At 36.1% G+C, this 24,221-nt stretch overlaps 2 protein-coding genes across 4 annotated transcripts in view; one reads left to right on the top strand and one right to left on the bottom strand.

Annotated features, from left to right (window-relative positions):
- CWC27 (CWC27 spliceosome associated cyclophilin) overlaps positions 1 to 9,923 on the bottom strand; it is a 283,584-nt gene extending 273,661 nt beyond the window's left edge. Inside the window, exon 1 of the mRNA XM_051991219.1 lies at positions 9,684 to 9,923. Coding sequence (XP_051847179.1) covers positions 9,684 to 9,725 — 42 coding nt within the window. The 5' untranslated portion in view covers positions 9,726 to 9,923. The remainder of the gene's footprint in view (positions 1 to 9,683) is intronic.
- A 101-nt stretch (positions 9,924 to 10,024) lies between these two features.
- Positions 10,025 to 24,221, top strand: part of SREK1IP1 (SREK1 interacting protein 1) — an 88,723-nt gene continuing 74,526 nt past the window's right edge. For all 3 annotated transcript variants that reach the window (XM_051991239.1, XM_051991231.1, XM_051991247.1), the window contains exons 1-2: positions 10,025 to 10,403; positions 16,095 to 16,142. In XM_051991239.1, the coding sequence (XP_051847199.1) occupies positions 10,391 to 10,403; positions 16,095 to 16,142 (61 nt within the window). In that variant the 5' untranslated portion in view covers positions 10,025 to 10,390. The remainder of the gene's footprint in view (positions 10,404 to 16,094; positions 16,143 to 24,221) is intronic.

Genomic DNA, 24,221 nt, shown 5'->3' with positions numbered 1-24,221 from the left:
CCTTTTATGACACAGACATGGTACTGATACATAAACCATGTAGAATGAAAACACAGAAAGAAAATTATAGACCAATCTGCCTAATGAATATTAATGGAAAAATCTTAAATAAAATATTTGCAAAAAGATGATAGAAAAATCATCCCCAGATAATACACTATGACCAAGTAGGATTTATACCAGGAATGCAGGGCTGGTTCAATATTAGGAAAACTATTACCATAACTGACTATACCAATAACCAAATTAACAAAAACCATATGACCATCTCAATAGATGCAGAAAAAAAGCATTTGATAAAATCCAACATCCACTCTTATTAAAAACACTTGAGAGGATAGGAATAAATGGACTTTTCCTTAAAATAGTCAGTAGCATCTGTTTAAAACCATAAGTAAGCATCATTTGTAATGGGGATAAACTGGAATCATTCCCAATAAGATCAGGAGCGAAATAAGGTTGCCCACTATCACCATTACTATTCAATATTGTATTAGAAATGCTTGCTTTGGCAATAAGAGTTGAGAAAGAGATTAAAGGAATTAAGAGTAGGTAATGAAGAAAGCAAATTATCATTCTTTGATATGATGGTATACTTAGAGAACCCCAGAGATTCTACTAAAAAGCTATTAGAAATAATCCACAACTTTAGCAAAGTTGCAGAATACAAAATAAACACACATAAATCATCAACATTCTTATATATCACTAACAAAATCCAACAGTTAAGAGTTACAAAGAGAAATTCCATTTAAAGTAACTGCTGATAATATAAAATGTTTAGGAATCTTTCTGCCAAAGGAAAGTCAGGAACTATATGAGAAAAAATACAAAGCACTTTCCACAAAAATAAAGTCAACGCTAACCAATTGGAAAAATATTAAGTGCTCTTGGTAAATATAATAAAGATGACAATACTACCTAAACTAATCTATTTATTTAGTGCTATACCAATCAGACTCCCCCAAAATTATTTTAATGACCTAGAAATAATAACAACAAAATTCATCTGAAAGAACAAAAGATGAAGACTTTCAAGGGAACTAATGGAAAAAAAACAATCAAATGAAGGTGGCCTAGCTGTACCAGATCTAAAACTATATTATAAAGTAGCGATCACCAAAACCATTTGATATTGGCTAAGAAATAGACTAGTTGATCAGTGGAATAGGTTAGGTTCACAGGACAAAAGTCAATAACTTTGATAATCTAGTATTTGACAAACCCAAAGACCCCAGCTTTGGGGATAAGAATTCACTGTTTGATAAAAATTGCTGGGAAAATTGGAAATTAGTATGGCAGAAACTAGGCATTGACCCACACTTAACACCATACACCAAGATAAGGTCAAAATGAATTCATGGTCTAGGCATAAAGAATGAGATTATAAATAAATTAGAAGAACATAGGATAGTTTACCTCTCAGACTTGTGAAGGAGGAAGGAATGTGTGATCAAAGAAGAACTAGAAATCATTATTGATCACAAAATAGAAAATTTTGCTTATATCAAGTTAAAAGGCTTTTGTACAAACAAAACTAATGCAGACAAGATTAGAAGGGAAGCAATAAACTGGAAAAACATTTTTACAGTTAAAGGTTCTGATAAAGGCCTCATTTTCAAAACATAGAGAATTGATTCTAGTTTATAAGAAATCAAGCCACTCTCCGATTGATAAATGGTCAAAGGATAGGAACAATTTTCAAATGATGAAATTGAAACTATTTTTATTCATAGGAAAAGGTGTTCCAAATCATTATTGATCAGAAAAATGCAAATTAAGGCAACTCTAGATACTACTACACACCTGTCAGATTGACTAAGGTGACAGGAAAAGATAATGACGAATGTTGGAGAGTGTGTGGGAAAACTGGGACATTGATGCATTATTGGTGGAGTTGTGAACAGATCCAACCATTCTGGAGAGCAATTTAGAATTATGGCTCAAAAAGTTATCAAATTGTGCATATCCTTTGATGTAGCAGTGTTACTACTGGGCTTATATCCCAAAAAGATTTTTAAAAAAGGAAAGGGACCTGTATGTGCAAAAATGTTTGTGACAGCCCTTTTCATAGTGGCTATAAACTGGAAATTGAATGGATGCCCATCAATTGGAGAATGGCTGAGTAAATTATGGCATATGAATGTTATAGAATATTACTGTTCTGTAAGAAATGACCAGCAGGATGAATACAGAGAAGCTTGCAGAGACTTACATGAACTGATACCAAGTGAAGTGAGCAGAATCAGGAGATCATTATATACTATAACAACAATATTATATGAGGATCACTTCTGATGGAAGTAGCTATCTTAGGCAATGAGAGGATCCAATTCAGTTCTAATTGATCAGTAATGAGCAAAGCCAGCTACATCCAGCGAAAGAACACTGGGAAAAGAATGTGGACTACTTGCATTTTTGTTTTTCTTCCCAGATTATTTTTACCTTTCTAAATCTGCTTTTTCTTGTGCCACAAGAGAACTGTATAAATATGAACACATATATTGTATTTAAGACATACTTTAACATGTTTAACATGCCATATAGGGGAGAGAGTGGAGGCAAGGAAGGGAAAAATTGGAACAGAAGTGTTTGCAAGGGTCAATTTTGAAAAATTACCCATGCATATGTTCTGTCAATAAAAAGCTATAAAAAAATGCAATAATATCTGTAAAGTGCTTAGCAGAGTTCATAGTACATAGTAGGCACTTAATAAATGTCAGTTCCCCTCCTTTCCCCATATTTCTTTCCTCCTTCCCTCCCTCTTTGCTTTCTTTATTCTTTCTCTTCTCTCTCCTTCCCTTCTCCCCTTCCACTTCAGGACCTTTGAATGGAGGTTTTTATCTGCCCAAACCCAGGCCCACCATGTTTCTTCTTCGCTATTTTTTATGTCATGCTGCAGCACAGCAGAAGCTGCCCCTCTTTCCAACTCTGGCCCTGATAAAAGTATCAAGTCAACTATCATTATTGGAAAGGAAGTGTCAAGCAATTTCCTTAATGACTACAATCACCATCTCCAGGATTTCCCAATCTATTAACATTTCTCTCTCTTCACTATATTACAAAATAAACTCCTTGAAGGCAGGGCAAATTTGCTTGAATTTCTATCTCCAGTGCTCAGCATAACATAGGTAAGTATGTAATAACAGAGTCAAATTTATAAAAAAAATAAGATCCATGTCCCAATTGATAAATAATCAAAAGACATGATCTGTGCCTGAAGGGCTGTAAATTCCTGCATTTTCTTTGAACTAGCAACACCACTATTTGGCAGGAATACCAAAAGATTCAGAAAAAAACAAGGGAAAAAAAAAAGGAAAATGACCTATATGTACAAAAAATATTCATAGCAGTTTTCTTCTCAGGACAAAAAAAATTAGAAATTACGGGGATGTCCATTAATTAAGGAATGGCTTAATAAACTATGGAATGTGTTTGTGATGGGTATTATTGTTCACTGTGAAATGATGAGCAGGATGTACTTAGGGGAGAAAAAAAACACCTGGAAAGTTCTCCATGAACAAAGTGAAATATACTGTGCAAAGTAATATCAACGTTCTAAGATGACCACCTGTAAATGACATTGTTATTTTCTGTAGTACAATCATTCACAACTACTCTGAACGACTCATAATGAAAAATTCTATCCATACCCAGAAAAAGAACTTATTGTGTCTTAATATAAATTGAAGCATTCTCTATTTCTCTCTCTCTTCCTTTTTAACTTGATTTTTCATGAGGGTTTTTATTTTCATTAGGTTAGAAGATCAATGTTTTCTTTCATAACTTGATTTTTATGGAAATGTTTGGCATAATTTCAGGTGTGGTTTCTTAATTGTGGATGGAGATAAGGAAGAGGACCTAGAACTCAAAAATCTTTTAAAAATTGTTTTGAATGTAACTGGAGGAAAATGTTAAATAATTTTTAAAAAAATACATTTCAGAAACTAAGACCTCCATTACTCACCAAACGTCATGCCTTAAAGTATTACATATATGTTATAAAAAATATTAATAATGACAAATACATTTTAACCTTTATGCTTAGATTTCTTATGTGTTAATTTTCTATACTTCATTACAAAAAAGGAAAAAATAAAACTACTCAAACATACCTGTTTCAGGATAATATGCAAAACATTTGTGCTTTCATATTGAAGAATACAGAATAAATATGAAAAAGGATACAATCTGTTACAATCCTTATTTTATGCTTTGTCTTTCCATTTTCTACAAAGTCTAAGCTACATCTCTAATACAATGTCTCTCAATTTTTTTGACTGTAAACTACTTCTACTCCTGAACCCCATCCCAACCACACATAAAAAATGGTCATACTTTTGATCTTGTCATGGCTCATAAATATACCATCTCTTAAGTTCAAGAATTACAAAATTCCTTTATCTGACCATAATTTACTATCTTCCCAACACCTCCTCTATGTTCACTTACCAAACTGCAATTTCTCTACATCATCATCTCCATTCCCTTTATGATTCCCTCTCAGGGCCTGAATTAGCCACTATATATTTTTCCCCATTTTGACTCTTTTGTGAGCCAATTCAATCCTACACTGCCCTCTTTACTCAACTACCACTTTTAACATATCACTGATTGTGCCCTGCCAAGCCTGAGCCTTGGATTACTTCCACCATCTACCTCCTTCACAACTATACACACCTATACACATACTGCTGAATGATAGTAGAAAAATTCTCATATAACTACTCTGATTATATTCACCACAAATTTATGTAATACAACCTCAACTTGGCTCTTACTTAGAAACCTCAATGCTAAGCAACCCTTCTTTACCTGCCTTATTAACTCAATCTCTATATCAGTCCTTCCAATCCTTTTTATTCCTCCTTAACCCTCCTATGGCTCCTATGAAAACCCTTGTTTTCAGCTGAAAACCATACCTGATATTTTATAGAAAAAAATGAGGTCTTTCATGAGCTCCCTCTTTCTTCTCTTCTTTCACCAATCTCACATGATGAGATGCCTTATTTTTTTACCAGAGATAATCCCCAGCCCCTCCAACAAAGCACAATCTTCTCATTCTTACTCATTCTCTTATTTTCCATTTCTCCCTTGTCTTCCCCAACTTCATCCTATATTTCTTTTGCCTTTTGTGGCTAAATTCCTTAAAAAGACCCTGTACTTTAAGTATCTCTACTTTTTCTCCTCTCTCTTCTTAACTTTTTATAATCTGACTTCTGATTATTTTAACCATTCCACCAAAACTGCTTTTTCCAAGCATCTCTTAGTCGTCAAATCAAATGGCAAAATTTTATCAAATATCATTCTCTTTCATCTCTTGGTAGCCTTTAACTCTATGAATCACTTTCTCCTTGATATTTTCTTTTCTAGGTTTTTGGGACATCTCTCCTGGTTCTCCTCTTATCTATCTGACCACTTTGCTAGATCTTACTCCTGATCATGCTCTCCAACCACAGATGACTTTAAGATTCTGTCTTGGGCTCCCTTCTATGTTACTTAACTTGATGATCGCATCAGATCCCATGTAATTTAATTACCTTTTTTAAGCTGATGATTCTCAAATTTATCTATCCTGCCCCAATCTCCAGATCTCCTATCTCTTAACTCCAGCTACTTTTTAGCATTTTGAATTGAATATCCAGTAGATATCTTAAATTCAATATATCCAAAATGGAATCTGTTACCCTCCTACCCTCCTCCTACCTTCCCTATTACTGGAGAGAATAAAGCTATCCTCCCAGTCCCTGGGCTTACAATCTAGCCATTATCCTGGAGTCTTCACTTTCTTTTTTTTTTTTTTTTCCTTTTCTTTTTTCTTTTGCCACAATACTAAAAGTTTAATCTTTGATTTTATTATCAGGTCAGTATCTCATCTCTCTTCCTTTCCTCTCTCACTCCACCATTTTTTAAGATGACATGTAATTCTTTTTTTTTTTTTTAATAATAATAACTTTTTATTGACAGAGCCCATGCCTAGCTAATTTTTTGCAACATTATCCCTTGCACTCATTTCTGTTCCGACTTTTCCCCTCCCTCTCTTCACCCCCTCCCCCAGATGGCAAGCAGTCTTATACATATTTAAATATGTCACAGTATATCCTAGATACAATATATGTGTGCAGAACCAAACAGTTCTCTTGTTGCACAGGAAGAATTGGATTCAGAAGGTAAAAATAACCTGGGAATAAAAACCAAAATGCAAACAGTTTACATTCATTTCCCAGCGTTCTTTCTTTGGGTGTAACTGCTTCTGTCCATTGCTGGACACTGAAACTGAGTTAGATCTTTTCTTTGTCAAAGAAATCCACTTCCATCAGAATACATCCTCATACAGTATCGTTGTTGAAGTATATAATGATGTCCTGGTTCTGCTCATTTCACTCAGCATCAGTTCATGTAAGTCTCTCCAAGCCTCTCTGTATTCATCCTGCTGGTCATTTCTTACAGAGCAATAATATTCCATAACATTTATATACCACAATTTACCCAGCCATTCTCCAATTGATGGACATCCATTCATTTTCCAGTTTCTAGCCACTACAAACAGGGCTGCCACAAACATTTTGGCACATACAGGTCCTTTTCCCTTCTTCAGTATCTCTTTGGGGTATAAGCCCAATAGTAGCACTGCTGGATCAAAAGGTGTGAACAGTTTGATAACTTTTTGGGCATAATTCCAGATTGCTCTCCAGAATGGTTGGATTCGTTCACAACTCCACCAACAATGCATCAGTGTCCCAGTTTTCCCGCATCCCCTCCAACATTTGTCATTATTTTTTCCTATCATCTTAGCCAATCTGACAAGTGTGTAGTGGTATCTCAGAGTTGTTTTAATTTGCATTTCTCTGATTAATAATGACTTGGAGCATCTTTTCATATGGCTAGAAATAGTTTCAATTTCATCATCTGAAAATTGTCTGTTCATAGTCTTTGACCATTTATCAATTGGAGAATGGCCTGATTTCTTATAAAGAGTCAATTCTCTATATATTTTGGAAATGAGGCCTTTATCAGAACCTTTAACTACAAAAATGTTTTCCCAGTTTGTTGCTTCCCTTCTAATCTTGTTTGCATTAGTTTTGTTTGTACAAAGGCTTTTTAATTTCATGTAATCAAATTTTTCTATTTTGTGATCAATAATGATCTCTAGTTCATCTTTGGTCACAAATTTCTTTGTCCCCCACAAGTCTGAGAGATAAACTATCCTATGTTCCTCTAATTTACTTATAATCTCGTTCTTTATGTCTAAATCATGGACCCATTTTGATCTTATCTTGGTATATGGTGTTAAGTGTGGGTCCATGCCTAATTGCCATATTAATTTCCAGTTATCCCAGCAGTTTTTGTCAAATAACGAATTCTTATCCCCAAAGTTAGGATCTTTGGGTTTGTCAAACACTAGATTGTTATAGTTGACTATTTTGACTTGTGAACCTAACCTATTCCACTGATCAACTAATCTATTTCTTAGCCAATACCAAATAGTTTTGATGACTGCTGCTTTATAATACAGTTTTAGATCAGGTACAGCTAGGCCACCTTCATTTGATTTTTTTTTTCATTAATTCCCTTGAAATTCTTGACCTTTTGTTCTTCCATATGAATTTTGTTGTCATTTTTTCTAGATCATTAAAATATTTTCTTGGAAGTCTGATTGGTATAGCACTAAATACATAGATCAGTTTAGGGAGTATTGTCATCTTTATTATATTCGCTCGGCCTGTCCAAGAGCACTTAATATTTTTCCAATTATTTAAATCAGACTTTATTTTTATTTGTGTGGAAAGTTTTTTTGTAATTTTGCTCATATAATTCCTGACTTTTCTTTGGTAGATAGATTTCCAAATATTTTATGCTATCAACAGTTATTTTGAATGGAATTTCTCTTTGTATCTCTTGCTATTGGGTTTGTTGGTGATGTATAAAAATGCTGAGAATTTATGGTGTAGTCCTCACTTTCACTCCTACTTGCTCCCCATTTCCATTTTTTTATCAAGAGCCTGTTGATTTCACCTATAACATTTCTCAAATAATTTCTTCCGTTTCTCCACTGACACTGTTATTATAATATTGTGAATCCTCACCACCATGGCCAGACTATTGTAATAGACTGCTGTGGAATCTACCTGCCTCAAGTCTCTTCCCCTTCCAATCCATTCTCCAAATCACGAAAGTGATTTCTGTACAGTACAGGTTAAGACCATATCACCCCTCTAATCAATACGTACCTCTTTTAATTATCTCCTATTTATCCTATATATAGCATATTGTCTCCCCAACAAATTATATACTCCCCTAGGTCTGAAACCATCTTTTACCTTTTTTGATATCTCAAGTCCTTAGCAAAGTATTTAGTACATAGTAAGTGCTTGATAAATGTTAACTGATTTTTTTTTTTGATGAAACTCCCATGGTTCCACTTTTTGATGATACTTTCACAACCAAGTACAAAATTCTCTGTTTGATCTATATATAATCTAAGTCCCTCCTATCTTTACAATCTTTTTACACCTTATTCCCTGAAACATACTCATCCATTGACACTGGCCTCGTTACTTTCTAGAAACAAGACACCCCACAGCAACACATACTGCCCTCTATGCCTAGCATGCTCTTCCTCAACTCTACCCATTAATTTCCCTGTTTTCCTTTAAATCTCAACTAAAATCTCATCTTTCATTATGTTTTTCACAACCACTCAATTCTAGTGCTCAAACCCTCTCTTAATTATTTCCTATTCATCTTGTATATACCCTATTTATACATATGTTTGTTGTCTCCCCCATTCCATAGGGAGCTCCTTCGAAGTAGGAGCTGTCTTCTGCCTCTTTTTGAATCACCAATGTTTAGTACAATACTTGTCAAAAGCATTTAATAAATGTTGTATAAGATGTTTAATAAATGTTTATTAACTATATACTAGCCATGTGACTTTAAGCAAATAACTTCATTCCATCTTCTTTTCAACATCTCTAAGAGTAAGGGGTTGGACTGAGCAATAGCAAAAGTCCTACTTACATCTCCATTATCTGGATCTTAGTAAGTATTTAATAAACACATGACTGGACTTCCTTTCCTGTGAGGCTTTTTTCTTTAGGGAGCATGTACAGATTTTTTTTTTTTTTTTTTGAAGGAGGGGAGGAGGAGCGGAGGTTTCCTACATAGTCGGATGGGAAAAACTTACATGCCCTTTTTCTGAGAAAAGCTTCAGTAGACTATCAAAGGAGCCTAGAACACAGGTTAAGAACCTCCAGGTTCAAAAGTTGAGAGATCCAGGAAGAGATGAGAAAGTAGATTGCTCCCTTTATGCTTGTTTTTAAAAGCTGAGCACCTTGTTCAGGGTGAGTTTAGTTGCAATTCTTCCCGAAGTGTGGAAGATGGATTCTGTGAGCCTTCCGACCCTGGCCTTAAAGCACTTGGATAAGGAAAGACCCTTAGCAATCATCTAGTTCAACTTCGTTATTTTACAAACGACTTGCGACTAAGTTGCACAGCTAGTAAATGACACAGAGGGGACTCGAACCCAGGTCCCCTGAGTAAGTCCAGCCAGTGCTCTCTGCTTTGCACTCAGTGCGCCTACCACCCCACTCCAGGGAATCTTTGAGGAAGCCCCTTATCCGCCCATGTCTTCCCCCCGCCCCCCTATTCCTCACCCCGTGCCCGCCCCCTCGCGCACTTACCTTTCCGTTCGTGGGCGGCTCCTGGATGTAAATGTTGCTCATCTTGGGCAGCCGTCTAGGGAAAGGAGATTCCCTGGCCGGATTCTTACACGACTCAAGGGTACTCGGTCTGACCGTCCGAAGGGACAGCCCAGCGGGCTCGGCCCGTTAGCTGCTAAAGGAGATCTCAGCTACGGCACCAACTGCTGCTCCTTTTCCTCAGGCAGTCTAGCAAAGCACTAACGGAGCAAGGCGGCCGCCATACTGCACGCGGTACCTAGCACCGCTCTCTGCGGGGAGGGGACTTTTTGATCTTCTCCTACAGAAAGGGTCCGGCAAAGAGCGAGGCCAGCCTCTGGTCATCCTCTGGAAGTTACATTCATTTAATTATACAACCTCGCTAGAAACTTTTTTTTTTTGTTTAAAATTACTCTTTACCTAGCAACTAGCAAGTCTCTTACCTCCCTCCCCCCCCAGGAAATGTCAGAAATGGTTTGGACTACTAGTGCTCAGTCTTCAACCTCCGCCCGGGAACTGCAGCTGAAACCGCCGCGTTCTGTAGTCTTCCCTGAGACTCCCGATCCTGAGAAGAGAAGGTGGCGGGAGAGAGTGAGCTGAAAGTGGACTGGCAGCCGGGCGAGAGCCAGCGAAAGTAGTGTCCAGTTAGCAAAGGCAGTCGTGGTGGCGGCAACACGAGCTGAAGCTCGGAGGCTGCCTCTGACTGGGACATGGCCCTGCCAGGTGACTGACTGCTCCTAGGGAAGCAGGGGATAAAGGTGCAGGCCGGGTGCACTGGGGAACCGAGCCGGGCTGGGGTGCCGGCGAAGCTCGGTGGCCTAGGCGAAGGACGGAGTGCGTGTACGAGGGGATAGTTTGTGCTGTACGTGTATGTTGGTGTGTGTGATTGCAGTGACGCTATCCATGTGTGTGCGGTGTGCGTGAGTTTGTGTAGTGTGTGTATGCAGTGTACTCTTACGAGTTGGAGCTTTTGTGCGGTGTGCATATGAGTGTGTGTAGCATGTGTGCATGTTGACAGAGCGCGTGTATGTGGTGGCGTGTGTGAGTGCCAGCATGTGTGCGCGGTGTGCTATCTGTGAGGTCCTAGAGAAAAGGTTTCTTACCAAACTGGAAAAATAAAATGAAAGAACTGACGTTTAATTTGGCTTTTAAATGATGGATTCAGTAGACAAAAATTCTTTTGAAACTAATGAAAAAGACGCCTAAAGATGCATTCCCAGAATAGCCACTTTGGCCAGTACTAGATAAAGTTGATGAGTTAGGGTAATGCCAGAGTGTAGGGTGCCCTGAAAGTCAGGCAAGAGACTGAACTTTACCTAAGCAGTAAATTAAGGAGATGCTGGCAGGGGTCCTCAAACTACGGCCCGCAGGCCAGATGCGGCAGCTGAGGACATTTATCCCCCTCACCCAGGGCTATGAAGTTTCTTTATTTAAAGGCCCACAAAACAAAGTTCTTGTTTTTACTATAGTCCCGCCCTCCAACAATCTGAGGGACGGTGAACTGGCCCCCTATTTAAAAAGTTTGAGGACCCCTGCGAGAGTTTTGAGTAGAGAAGTGATGAGATGTTATTTTTGCGTGGAAAATTCGTCGGACCAGTGAAGGATTTGTTGGATGGTAGAAGACTTAACAGTAGTACAAGTGAATAATATTTTCTACAAGTGGGGGGTGTCAGTGCAGAAGAAAAGAGGAGGTGGTCGTGAAGAGATATTGCAGAGATAAAATTTATTGGGCTTGATGGCCAAGATGGTGTAGGGAAAAGAGCAATGAACTTCAAGTCCCACCTACAGCATGTACTCTCTGTGTAACTCTGGACAAGTCACCATGAGCTTAACTATCCTTATCTTTTCAAATGCTGACAACAGTACTGATGTGACTTCACTTTAAGGGATGATCTTGTGTGAAAAGCACTTATAAATCTTCAATGTCACTTTTTACTTGCTGGGTCACAAAGAGACGTCATGTAACTTCCTGAGCTTCATTTTCAGTATCTTTAAAAGGAAGGGGATAACAGTGTCAAGAGTACTTTTCTTGCCAGGTTAGTTGTACACAATAAATGAAATGATGCATAAAAAGTATTTTTTAAAACTTAAGGCATCATATATAACTGTCAGCTATTGTGATTTTGTTATTTTTATTGGAAATCAAATGGACACGAGATGTGAAAGAGTCAAAGACAATAACAGGGTTTCAGACTTGGAATACTGGGTAAAATGATGGTACCACTGATAGAAATAAGTCAGGAAGCAGTTGGTTTAGGGTGAAAGATAAATTTGATTTTGTACAGTAGGTGGGGGTGCCTGTAGATAATTGAAAATTCCTAGCATGCAGAAAAAAGAATAGGATAAAGAAAAAGAGATAATATGCTTAGCGATAGTATTTGAAGTCAGAAGAAAAGGTAAGATATGGATGGGTCATTATTTGTTTGATTCAGGATAGCCTTTATGGTTTTAGTGGTATTATTCCAAGTAATAAAACCACTGCATTAAAATCTACTTAAAGATTTACAGTTAGTAATGCATCTGTATCTGCTGCTATACCAGAGTGATATAGAGGAAAGAATACTTGAATTAAGATACAGAGTTTTTCTCTCATTTCTGCATTGTAATAATGGATACATTTAATTTGTCTGAATCACAGGCAGTAAGAGACAGACTTAGGATCCATTAGGGTATGGTGCTAAAAGCACTAACTTTGTAGTCACAAACCCCAAATTTAAATCCCTTCTTTGAAGTTTCTTCATTGAACTTGACTGTCATTAGTGAATTTTAGTTTTATCACTTTAGACTCTACAAATTCTCATAATTCTATATTTTCTGATCTCAGTAATAGAACAACTCAGAAATTAGTATAGTGACTTGAAGGAAGCAATGAAAGAATTTCAGCTATTATCTTGTAAAATATAAATGGATGCTTTTTGGTGGTACAAGGCAAAACAGAATAGAAGCACAATTTGCTACTTTTTGTAGCACTGGGATAATAGAATCTGTTTTCAGGGGGCTTATGTTACAAGTATGTGGAAAAGCAAAGTAATTTGAGGAGCAAGTGAGCACTAATAATTGAAGAAAATTGATAAAGGCTTCACAAAGAAGATGATACCTGAGCAGTTCTTCATGAACCATACTTTCCCATATATTTCTCCTTCTTATTACATTTTCACATTTTGCACTGAAAACAATGAGTACAGGAGAATCTTAAGTTCTTTGTAGAATTTCTCTTATATATTAATTCTTACTAATTAGTGGTATATAAAATGTGATTATTCTAATGATATTTTTCCAAATGCTTATTAATACTAGTACTACATGGTGATCAAATATCTCATAAAATAATGTTTCTAGTTACCTTTTGGTATATGATAAAACTCACTTCACCAATTCCTTTCTTGGCCTCTCTTAGCAGTACTTGTGAGTCATTTTTCTATTTAATTTCATCTTCCTTCTTCTGATTTCACTTATAGAAAGAATGTCAAGACTGAAGTGATTCAGTTCTTCAGTTAATATAAAGATGAAAAATAACACAAATGTGTCCATTTTAGAGCTTAAAGCACTGTGCTAAATACTAAGCACAAGATACTTAGATTATATATAAGTTCCAGATAATATTAGAATGAACACCTTACTTGTTTTAGGCAGTTTATTTTTTATTTAAAAAAAATTTAATAGTATTTTATTTTTCCAAATACATGCAAAGATTGTTTTCAACATTCATCACAATAAAGGAGAAAAAAAAAAAAAAACCTGAAGCAAATACATACCAACAGTAGCAACAACAAAGGTGAAAATACTATGCTTTGATCCACATTCAGTATCCAATAGTTCTCTCTTTAGATGTGGGTGGCACTTTCCATTAAAAGTCTATTAAAATTGTCTTGAATCGCCTCCTTGTTGAAAAGAGCCAAATCCATCACTGTTTATCGCCACATCAACTTTTTATTGTGTACAATGTTCTCTTGGTTCTGCTCACTTCACTTATTAGTTCATATAAGTTTTTCCAGGCTTCTCTGAAATCATCTTTCTCATTTCTTTTAGAACAGTGATATTATATTACATTCAAATCATAACTTATTCAGCCATTCCCCAAGTGAGGCTCAATTTCCAGTTCTTTGCCACTACAAAAAGGACTGGTTCAAACATTTTTTGCACGTATAGGTTCTTTTCCCTCTTTTATGATCTCTGGGATCCAGACCTAGTAGAGAAACTGCTAGACCAAAGGGTATGCAATTTATACCCCTTTAGGGATAGTTCCAAATTGCTGTCAGAATGAATGGATCAGTTCACAGGTACACCAACAATGCTTTAGTGTCCCAGTTTTCCCACATCTCTTCCAACATTAATCATTTTTGTTTCCTATCATTTTTGCCAAACTGAGAGGTATAAAGTGGAGCCTCAATGTTGTCTTAATTAGCATTTCTCAAATCAAAAGTGATTTAAAGTAGTTTTTCATGTGACTAGAAATGGCTTTAATTTCTTTGTCTGAAAATTGTATGTTCATAGCCTTTGACCATTTACCAATTGAGGAATGGCTTGTATTCTTATAAATTTCAGTCACTTCTGTAAATATCTTAGAAATGAAGCCTTTATGAGAAATACTACCTGTAAAATCTTTTCCCCAGCTTTCTGCTTCCCTTATAATCTTAGCTGCCTTAGTTTTGTGCAAAAACTTTAATCAAAATTATCCACTTTTCCTTTTGTATTCTTCTCTAGTTCTTTGGCCATGAATTCCTCCCTTCTCCACAGATCTAAGAGGTAGAGTACCCCTTGTTCTCCTAATTTGCTTATAGTATCAGCCTTTATGTGTATGTTATGAACTTATTTCAACCTTATCTTGGTATAGGGTATTAGATATTGATCAGTGCCTAATTTCCGCCACACTATTTTTCCAGTTTTCTCAGCAATTTTTGTCATTTATTAAGTTCTTCTCCCAGAAACTGGAGTCTTTGGATTTATCAAACACTAGATTACTATCATCATTAACTATTGTGTCTTATAAACCTAACACATATCTTAGCCAGTACCAAATGGTTTGCATGAACACCTTTCTTTAGGACTTGCTTTGTATCGATCTAAAATATCTATTCTCAGATTGGAGTTTCAGCGGGGAATTGAACAGATGAGAAGTTTGACAGGAAAAGTGATTTTCTCAGTTATACTTGCTTTCATAGTTTCAGAATGGCTTCATTATTTTCTTTGAAATAAATCCCCCAAATATCAAAGAACCCTATTTAAAGAATGTAAATTCAAAGATATATCCCTATACTAAATATATATATATATATATATATATATATGTATATATTTTAAAATAATCAGTTCCATATCTCTGCTGCCCTTTATAAGTGCTATTAATTGAAAATTATCTGTGATTCCAGGTCAAGACTACAAAATAATGAAATTAAAATTCATTTAAAATATTTTGTGTGGTAGACACAATCCCTTTTCATTTAACAATTGGTTGCTCTTTTTTAGACAAAGATTCTCCTCTAAAATATCAACTTATATAATCAGTAATTTACATAGTGTCAGATTTACCATTGATTAATGATTAATGATAAATTTTTCAAATTGCAAAGATCCTATTATAGATCTTTTTCTTAAACTAGTTCAAATATGGTCTGTTTTTGTTGTAGGCAAAACTCACTTATATTGTATGACTGTGGTTCAGGAATTATTTGAATTCAGGATTATTTGAAATTCTAATTTTATACAAATCATAATGTATAGAAAATTAGAGTAATCATGTGGTCAAAATGTGTCAACAGAAATATCCTAAGTAAGTAAATCTTGTCTTTCCCAAACAGCATTAGAATTAACCTGTATTTTGTTTTTCAGTAATGACCAACTCTTTGTAACACCATATGAATTTTTCTTGACAAAGTTATTGCAGTAATTTGCATTTCCTTCTATAGCTGATTTTGCAGATGAGGAAACTGAAGCAAACTTGCTTGGGGGGGGTCACACAGTTAGTAGCGTTTGAAACCATATTTGAACTCAATCTTTTTGATTCTAGGCCTGGCACTCTATCTACTGGGCTGCCTAATTTATAAGTTAGAGGATTTCTCTTTGCTCTCTCCTTTTTTGTTTAGGGAATAAAGGCATTCCATAGTAATTAATATATATCAGAATATCAATGGAGCACAACTTATCTATAAAGTAATAATATATTTTAGAGAGTTACTCAAGACTTAAAAAGAGTAAGCGGCTTACCCATGATATTCAACCAGTTAATGTTTGAAGCAAGGCCTGACCCTAGCTCTTCCTGATTCTAGCCATTATGCCACACTGTTTGTCTGTATGTATTTGTGTATATTTTTGACATTAAAGCTTTTTTTAAAAAAAACTTTTTTTCATTTTAAGACATTCTTTGGTCCTTTATATGTTTATATATCTCCTAAAACATGTCTGATTTTATTTCAGGTGGCAACAAGGACAGTATCAGAGCAGGATGTAAAAAATGTGGCTATCGTAAGTAGTATATACTGTAATAAGCTTCCATACTGTAATATTTTATGATGCAACTTTTAGAACTGTTGTAATATAGCTCTGTTTTATTTAGTATTCTAGAATGTGACTAAAAGGATCCTGAAGTCCCCAAAGACATTTATTTAGTCTTGTTTCAGCTCTCCCTCTTTATAGATTTAGAGATTCCAATATTGGAACAAAGAGAATTCTCCATTACTACCTGTTATAAAACAATGAGAAATTTTAGGACTATTCAAGAATTGAATAAGCAGAATTCTAGTGCTTAATTATAGAATGAAATTTCATGGAAATTGCTCCAAAGAAGGGTTTTTTGTTACACATTCATTAGTTTTATTCTAAGAATAGATAAAATGGAAGCTAGCAAATATGAGCGGCTACTGTTTATTATCATTGACTAATCAACTGATAGCTGATTCTTTTTTAATATCTATATTCTAAACCACTCCTTGGTATTACATCTTTTGTTTTTGGTATGTCCTGGTATGGTTTACTTGAAACCTGTTTTCAACATTGCATTAATTTTCTAGCTTATATACTAATGTATTCATTTATCACAGATAAGTTAGATCATGAAAGTTTTATTTAGATATTAAGACCATCAATATATTCACAAAGTCTCCAAAAAGGTTTTCATTCTTTTTTCAGAAAAAAAAGGGCATTTTGAGAAACATGGTGGTATATTAGAAGACTAGGGATTTTGAAATCACATATCTTGGATTCTATTCAGTTGGAAAATGGCTAAACAAGTTATGGTTCATGAATTTAATTGACTAACTGTTGGAATCCTTACTAACTGCTAACTAATTAGAGTTGATCTAATCTTACAAAAAGATGTTTTGGGCAGAACCTGAAACAAGGTACTAAATAGAACTAATTAATACAAGGCTTGTGTTCACACCTTTACTCATTGGAGTTCAATGAGTTCACACCTCCCTTGAAGCTCTTTGGGCCAGAGAGCACTATGGGAGAAAACCCACAATCCCTCTCTTGAAGGAGCATAAATAGAGCTTCAATGGGCCAGTCAAGGAAGTTCTTCAAAGTGAAGAAGCTACAAGTCGAGATTTCACCGGAATGACATGAAGAGTGGTGCTGACTCTGGAGGCTGAAGAAAGCAGAGGCAGAAGCAAAGGACAAAGCAGCAAGAGCTCTTGGAACCAAGTAGAGAGATAGGCCTCTAAGCTAACCGGGCTATATTGGAGATAATAAAAGATCTGAACTTTTATCACCTGGCTGCATTTGGGAAGAAGATCACCACATTTTGGCACCCGAACAGGGACTAATAGACTCCTCAGTGGATTTCAGTGGAAAAGCTATGATCCTGATTCAAGTGGAAAAGCCTCTGATCCTGATCCAATGGAAAAGACTCTTCAACCCAGAAATTAGGGTGAGTGCAACAAAGAAATTTTGTTAGAAGAGTTAAAGTAGAATTTCACCTAAGATGGGACAGATATTTAGAAAACAGCCTGTTTTTGTTCAAGGAAAATGTTTAGAGAGCATTGTCAAAATTATGGAAAGCCAAGGTTTAATTATAATTTTGGAGCAGATCACTGAACTTTTAGAAATTGTTAAATACATATGTCCTTGGTTTTCTACAGAAAAGGAATTAGATTTAGATGAATGGAAATTAATTGGAGAAAAATTGGGTGAATGCTACAGATCTAATTCAAACTCAATGCAGTGGACATTAGAAAGAGAGGATCTTTTTTATAATAGAAATGGACCTGACTCAATTTCCAAAGACATAATTAATACATATAATGTAATACAATTGGCTATAAGAAATTATTTAAGTGATAGAATGAAGAAAAGGAAAGTACAGGAGGAAGAAGTGCCAACTTTACTAGGTGAAAAGGAGGACGAATCAGATGAGAATGGAGTTAATTACAATTCTGAGTGTGATACTTCACAGCAGAAGGAATTAGATGATTCCACATCTCATGACCCTCCCCCCTCAATTAACCCTTCATGGGTGGAACAGGGGGGAGGGAGAGAGACAGAAACACAGTCAGCTTCTCCTGTAAAGCAGAATTTGACAAGATTAGAAAAAAGCATTAATTAAAGCAAAAAATGAAGGAGAAGATATATCTGATTTTATAGACGCATATCCTGTGATTGAAAGGATTGACTCTTCAGGTCAAAAAGAGAGAAGATACACTCCTTTTAATTTGGAAAAAATTAAAGATTTGAAAAAGGGTTGCACTCTTTATGGGGCTACATCATCTTATGTGAAGATGTTACTAGATAATTTGTCTTATGAAATCCTAACCCCAAATGACTGGAAATCCATAGCGAAAACTTGTCTAGAACCGGAACAAAATTTATTGTGGCTTTCAGAGTTTCATGAATTATGTAGGATTCAAGCCCAACACAATAGGCAAACAGGACAAATCACTTTTGACCAACTAGCTGGTCAAGGTCAGTATGCAGAGAGTTCAGAACAGATTTATTATCCCATAACAGTATATGAGCAAATTTCTAAGGCTGCAATAAAAGCTTGGAATTCTCTCCCTGGACAGAAAGATGGAAATAATGCTTTCACAAAAATAGAGCAAGGTCCCAATGAACCTTTTGCAGATTTTGTGGGACGATTGCAAACAGCTGTAATAAGAACCATTGGAGACAATGCAGCAACAGAAATAATGACTAGACATTTGGCTAAGGAAAATGCCAATGAGGTTTGCAAAAGAATTATATGGGGGCTAAACAAAGATGCTCCTTTGGAGGAGATCATAAGATGCTGTGCCACAGTGGGCACAAATGCTTATTATGCCCAAACTATGATGAACATGGAAAGACAAGGTCCTTCTTGGCAAAGGAATTCTAGAGAAACTTGTCGATGTTTTCAATGTGGAAAAGTTGGATATCTAAGAGCCCAATGTAGAAATGGAGATAAAGTGAGAAGACAGGGTGAGAGAAAACCCAAAACCCCATGTCCAAAAATAAATCGAGGCTTTCACTGGGCCTCTAAATGTATATTGACCCAGAGGAAGGAGAGGCAAGGCCCAGCTCCAAAGTATCAATCAAAGGACAGATGGGGCATGATAGCAGCTGAGGTTACACCCAGAGAGCCTTTAGAAATTCAGAACTCTGATGTCATCAACCAACAGAAAAGCAATCATGATTACAGTTGGGAAGAATACAGGCCTTTTAAGACAACAAGGCAATATCCAGTGCAAACAGCTCCAATGTAATTACCAGATGATGAGGAGAAATCCCAAATTTGGTAAATAGAAGGGAATTAGATTAACTGCTTGGGGAAGAGGATCTGCTTATATTTCCACAGATGGAGAAAGAATCAAATGGCTGACAAGGAGACTGTTAAAAAGACTTTTAAAATCTTCAGGAATCTTTGGATTTCCTAACACAAGATGAAACTGTTTTAGTTCTTGAAAAACCAGCAAGAATCATTGGGTTCCCTGAGATGAAAAATTGTTGATGAGACCTTTTGCAGTACTTCAGAACTTACAAGAATTATTAGATTCCTGGCACATGAACTAATGGACAATGGATTCCTTATGGACTATTTCTAGGACTTATGGACATGTGTAAATTCTCAGGTTGATTCATGTTGTTACATTACTACTAGCCTGTGTTATATTGTTATGTGCTTATGTATATTATGTATAATGCCTCCCATATTGATGGATTTATGTATGCCATGTATATCGGTTACAAAGTTCTGGCCCATATTGATGGATTTATGTGTACCCCTTCAGAAACCCACTAATCTGATTAGATTTCCTATTTCCTTTGGTGTTTTCATCTAACAAAAGAAAGGGGGAGATGTTGGAATCCTTACTAACTGCTAACTAATTAGAGTTGATCTAATCTTACAAAAAGATGTTTTGGGCAGAACCTGAAACAAGGTACTAAGTAGAACTAATTAATACAAGGCTTGTATTCACACCTTTACTCATTGGAGTTCAATGAGTTCACACCTCCCTTGAAGCTCTTTGGGCCAGAGAGCACTATGGGAGAAAACCCACAATCCCTCTCTTGAAGGAGCATAAATAGAGCTTCAATGGGCCAGTCAAGGAAGTTCTTCAGAGTGAAGAAGCTACAAGTCGAGATTTCACCGGAATGACATGAAGAGTGGTGCTGGCTCTGGAGGCTGAAGAAAGCAGAGGCAGAAGCAAAGGACAAAGCAGCAAGAGCTCTTGGAACCAAGCAGAGAGATAGGCCGCTAAGCTAACCGGGCTATATTGGAGATAATAAAAGATCTGAACTTTTATCACCTGGCTGCATTTGGGAAGAAGATCACCACAACTAACTATGCTGTAATAAATGATAAATATGACAATTACAAAGAACAAGATAAATCTTAGATGAATTAATCCAAAAAGAAATGCGTTAAATAAAAATTTTAATCACCTACAGCATTATATAATCATTGAGAGACAAAGAAAGACAAAATTACCGCTCCCAATTTTAGGGAGTTAATAACCAAATTTAGCCCCAAAGAATAGACATGAATTTAATCACTTTCTTCTTTGCAGAATTAAGGAATAACTGTTGTAGTATTATAGAATATTTTATATAATATTAGACTGTTTCAACATGTTAATTTTACTGAGTTATTTATTTTGGGGGGGTTAAAATTTGTTTTTAGGAATTGCTATATAGGAATGGGAGGAGGAATTCTTTGGGAAATATGGGTGATATAAAAACATAACAAAAGTGTTTTGTTTTGTTTTTTTTAGTTCTATTCCTAGTTCTGACATTACAAGCCTACCTAATTACCTGAGCTTCATTTTCTTCATTAGTAATGGAAATAGTACTTATCCTAATAATTTGATTTTGCTATTGTTTGGGAAAACTATTTGTCCAATAGATATTGTTTAGTTTATTCTATGTAATAGAATATTTTCAGAGTGGTCAAGACCATTGTTTTTATAATTAAATAATCCCTTCAAAATTTGTTATGATTTAGACTTCCTTTGAAGTGAATAACTCAGGGTTGTTCATTTCTAATATATCCTATATGAAATGTTTCAATAAAATCTGTATTTTTATTGAAAAAATATTAGGATTAGTTAAAAAAATATTAGTAATAAATAACTCAGAGGTGATAATGGCCTACTCATTTAGGCAATGTAATGTATAGATAGGCCACTACCTTTATCTCTAGGCTGCTTGTTATGGGCCAGAATTCTGAACTTGAAACAAAGGATTCTTACAAGGTACTGAATCCATGGAATTGATAGAGACAATAGTTATCTAATTTAGCATAGTTCAGTATGATTGATTTAATCCGACAAGGAGATGTTATGGGGCAGAACTTGAAACAAAGTACTAAATTGAGGAGACAGTGGTTAAATCTAGTTTAGCATTGATTTAATCCTACAACAAATAATGGTTTCCTAGTGATATAATGATTGGTTTGTACTGTGTGGAGCATATAAGAGAAAAGCTCTCAGGACCAGAAAGGGCACGCTCGCTAGAAGCTCTTGGAGGCTGAGATAGATTCATTCCATCTTCCACCTTTGTTGTGGCTGGAGGCTGAAGTACAAACCCTTGGAATTCAGAGAGATTCAGAAGCCAGAGAAGGAGGCAGGAGCACTCAAGCACTCGGAACCAAGACTACAAAAGGCCTCCAGGAAAGCTAACCTAAGCCCTAGGAAAAGACTTTGAAAAAGATAATAAAGGATTTGGACTTTAACCCCTGGCTACTTGTGTGGGGCTTACTGAACTGAAACAAAGGCTGCTTTCAGAGACCCCAAGAAAACCTCAACAGAGAATATTACATTTTAGAGAGAATACTACATTTTGGCACCTGAACGTGGGACCAAGAACCTTCATTTGTGACCCAGAAATTAGGTTGAGTACAATAAGGAAACTTTGTTAAAGGGCTAAAGTGGTGCTTCAGCTAAAATGGGACAGATATTTAGAAAACAACCTTCTTTTCTAATTCAAGGAAAATGTGTATAGAGCATTGTCAAACTTATGAAAAGCCAAGATTTGATTGTAACTTGCGAGCAGATCATTGAATTTTTAAAAATTGTAGAGTACACATCTCCTTGGTTCTCTAAGGAAAAAGAATTGAATCTAGATGAGTGGAAATTAGTAGGAGAGCAACTATGTGAATACTATAGTGATAATGGACCTGACTCAATTTCCAAAGAAACACTTTATACAGCTAATGTAATACAACTGGCTTTAGGAAATTATATAAGTTATAGAATAAGGAAAAAGAAGAAAGAGCAGGAGAGGGAAGATCCAGATAAAATAGGTGAAAAGGATGAAGAATTAGATAAGAATGGGATTAAGTACAATTCTGAATGTGGTACTTCACAGCAGGATCATTCCCCGTTCCCTGACCTCCCTTCTTCAATGAACCCTTCACAAGTAGAGGAGAAGGAGGAGGGGGAGAGGCAGTAACACAATCAGCACCACTTATGAAGCAGTCTATGACAAGATTACAAAAGGCACTGGTTAAGGCTAAAAAAGAAGGAGAGAATATATCTGATTTAATAATTGCATACCTTGTGATTGAAGAGCTTGACTCTTCAGGTCAACAATGGAGAAGATATACTGGAAAAAAAATTAAGGATTTGAAAAAGGGTTGCACTCTTTATGGGGCTATATCGTCTTATGTTGAGATGTTATTAGAGAATTTGGCTTATGAAATCTTAACCCCTAGTCATTGGAAATCCATAGCAAGGACATGTTTAGAACCTGGACAAAACTTGTTGTGGCTTTTGGAGTATCATGAATTATGTAGGATTCAAGCCCAACACAATAAGCAAAATGGAGTTAACGTACAGATCACCTTTGACCAACTAGCAGGTGAAGGTCAATACACTGACAATTTAGCACAGATTAGCCCATAGCAGCTTATGAACAAATTGCTGCTGCTGCTGCTACAAAAGCCTGGGGCACCCTCCCAGAGAAAGATGGAGGGGAAGCCTTCACAAAAATAGAGCAAGGTCCCAATGAACCTTTTGCTGATTTTGTGGGACGTTTGCAAACAGCTGTCACAAGAACTATTGGAGAAAATGCAGCTACAAGAATAATGCTAAGATAACTGGCTAAGGAAAATGCTAATGAGGTTTGCAGGAGAATTATATGGGGACTACACAAGGATGCTCCTTTAGAGAGGATCATAAGATGCTATGCCACAGTGGGCACAAGTGCTTATTATATCAGACTATGATGAATATGGGAAGACAAAGTCCCTCTTGGCAAGGGACTTTCAGAGAAACTTGTTGATGCTTTCATTGTGGTAAAGTAGGGCATTTGAGAGCCCAGTGTAAGTATAGAGATAGAGTGAGAGGATAGGATAAAATCCTATGTCCAAAATGCAACTGAGGTTTCCACTGGGCCTCAGAATATAGATTGACCCAGGGAAATGAGAGGCGGGACTCAGCTTCAGTGCCCCAGATGGGACATGATGGCAGCCAAGGTTAAACCCAGAGCGTCTTTAGAAATACAATATTAAGACATGATCAATCAGCAGAAAAGCAATCAGATAGCAGAAAGGGATTACAATTGGAGAGAATATAGGCTTTTTAACCCAACAGAATAGCAGTGTCCAGTGCAAGCAGCTCCAATGTAATTGCCAGGTGATATGGAGAAATTTAGAAAGTGATAAGTAGAAGGGACTAGATAGGTTAACTGCTTGGGAGAGAGGGTTTGCTTGTATTTCTACAGATGGAGAAGGAAACAGATGGGTGGCAATAAGCACCTGGAGCGAGACAGAAAAAGAGAAAAACCTCAAAACAAAGGAGAGGACCTAAGAACAAAATCTGCAGGAATCAATTGGATTCTCTAACACAAGATGAGACTATTGCAGGACTTCAAAACTTGCAGGATTATTGGATTCCTGATGCATGAAGTAATGGACAATCGATTCCTTTTGGACTATTTCTAGGACTTATGGACATGTATAATTCCTCATGTTGATTCATGTTATTTGTTACATCACTACTAGCTTGTGTTACTATGTGCTTATGTAATTTATGTAATTATGTGTAATACCTCCCATATTGATGGATTTATGTATAGCTATTTTAAGAGTGAGACTCTTCAGAAACCCATTAATCTGATTTGATTTCCCATTTC

Source organism: Antechinus flavipes, chromosome 1 (assembly GCF_016432865.1).
Source record: "Antechinus flavipes isolate AdamAnt ecotype Samford, QLD, Australia chromosome 1, AdamAnt_v2, whole genome shotgun sequence".
Lineage (NCBI taxonomy): Eukaryota > Metazoa > Chordata > Mammalia > Dasyuromorphia > Dasyuridae > Antechinus > Antechinus flavipes.
This window is presented reverse-complemented; position numbering and strand designations above follow the sequence as displayed.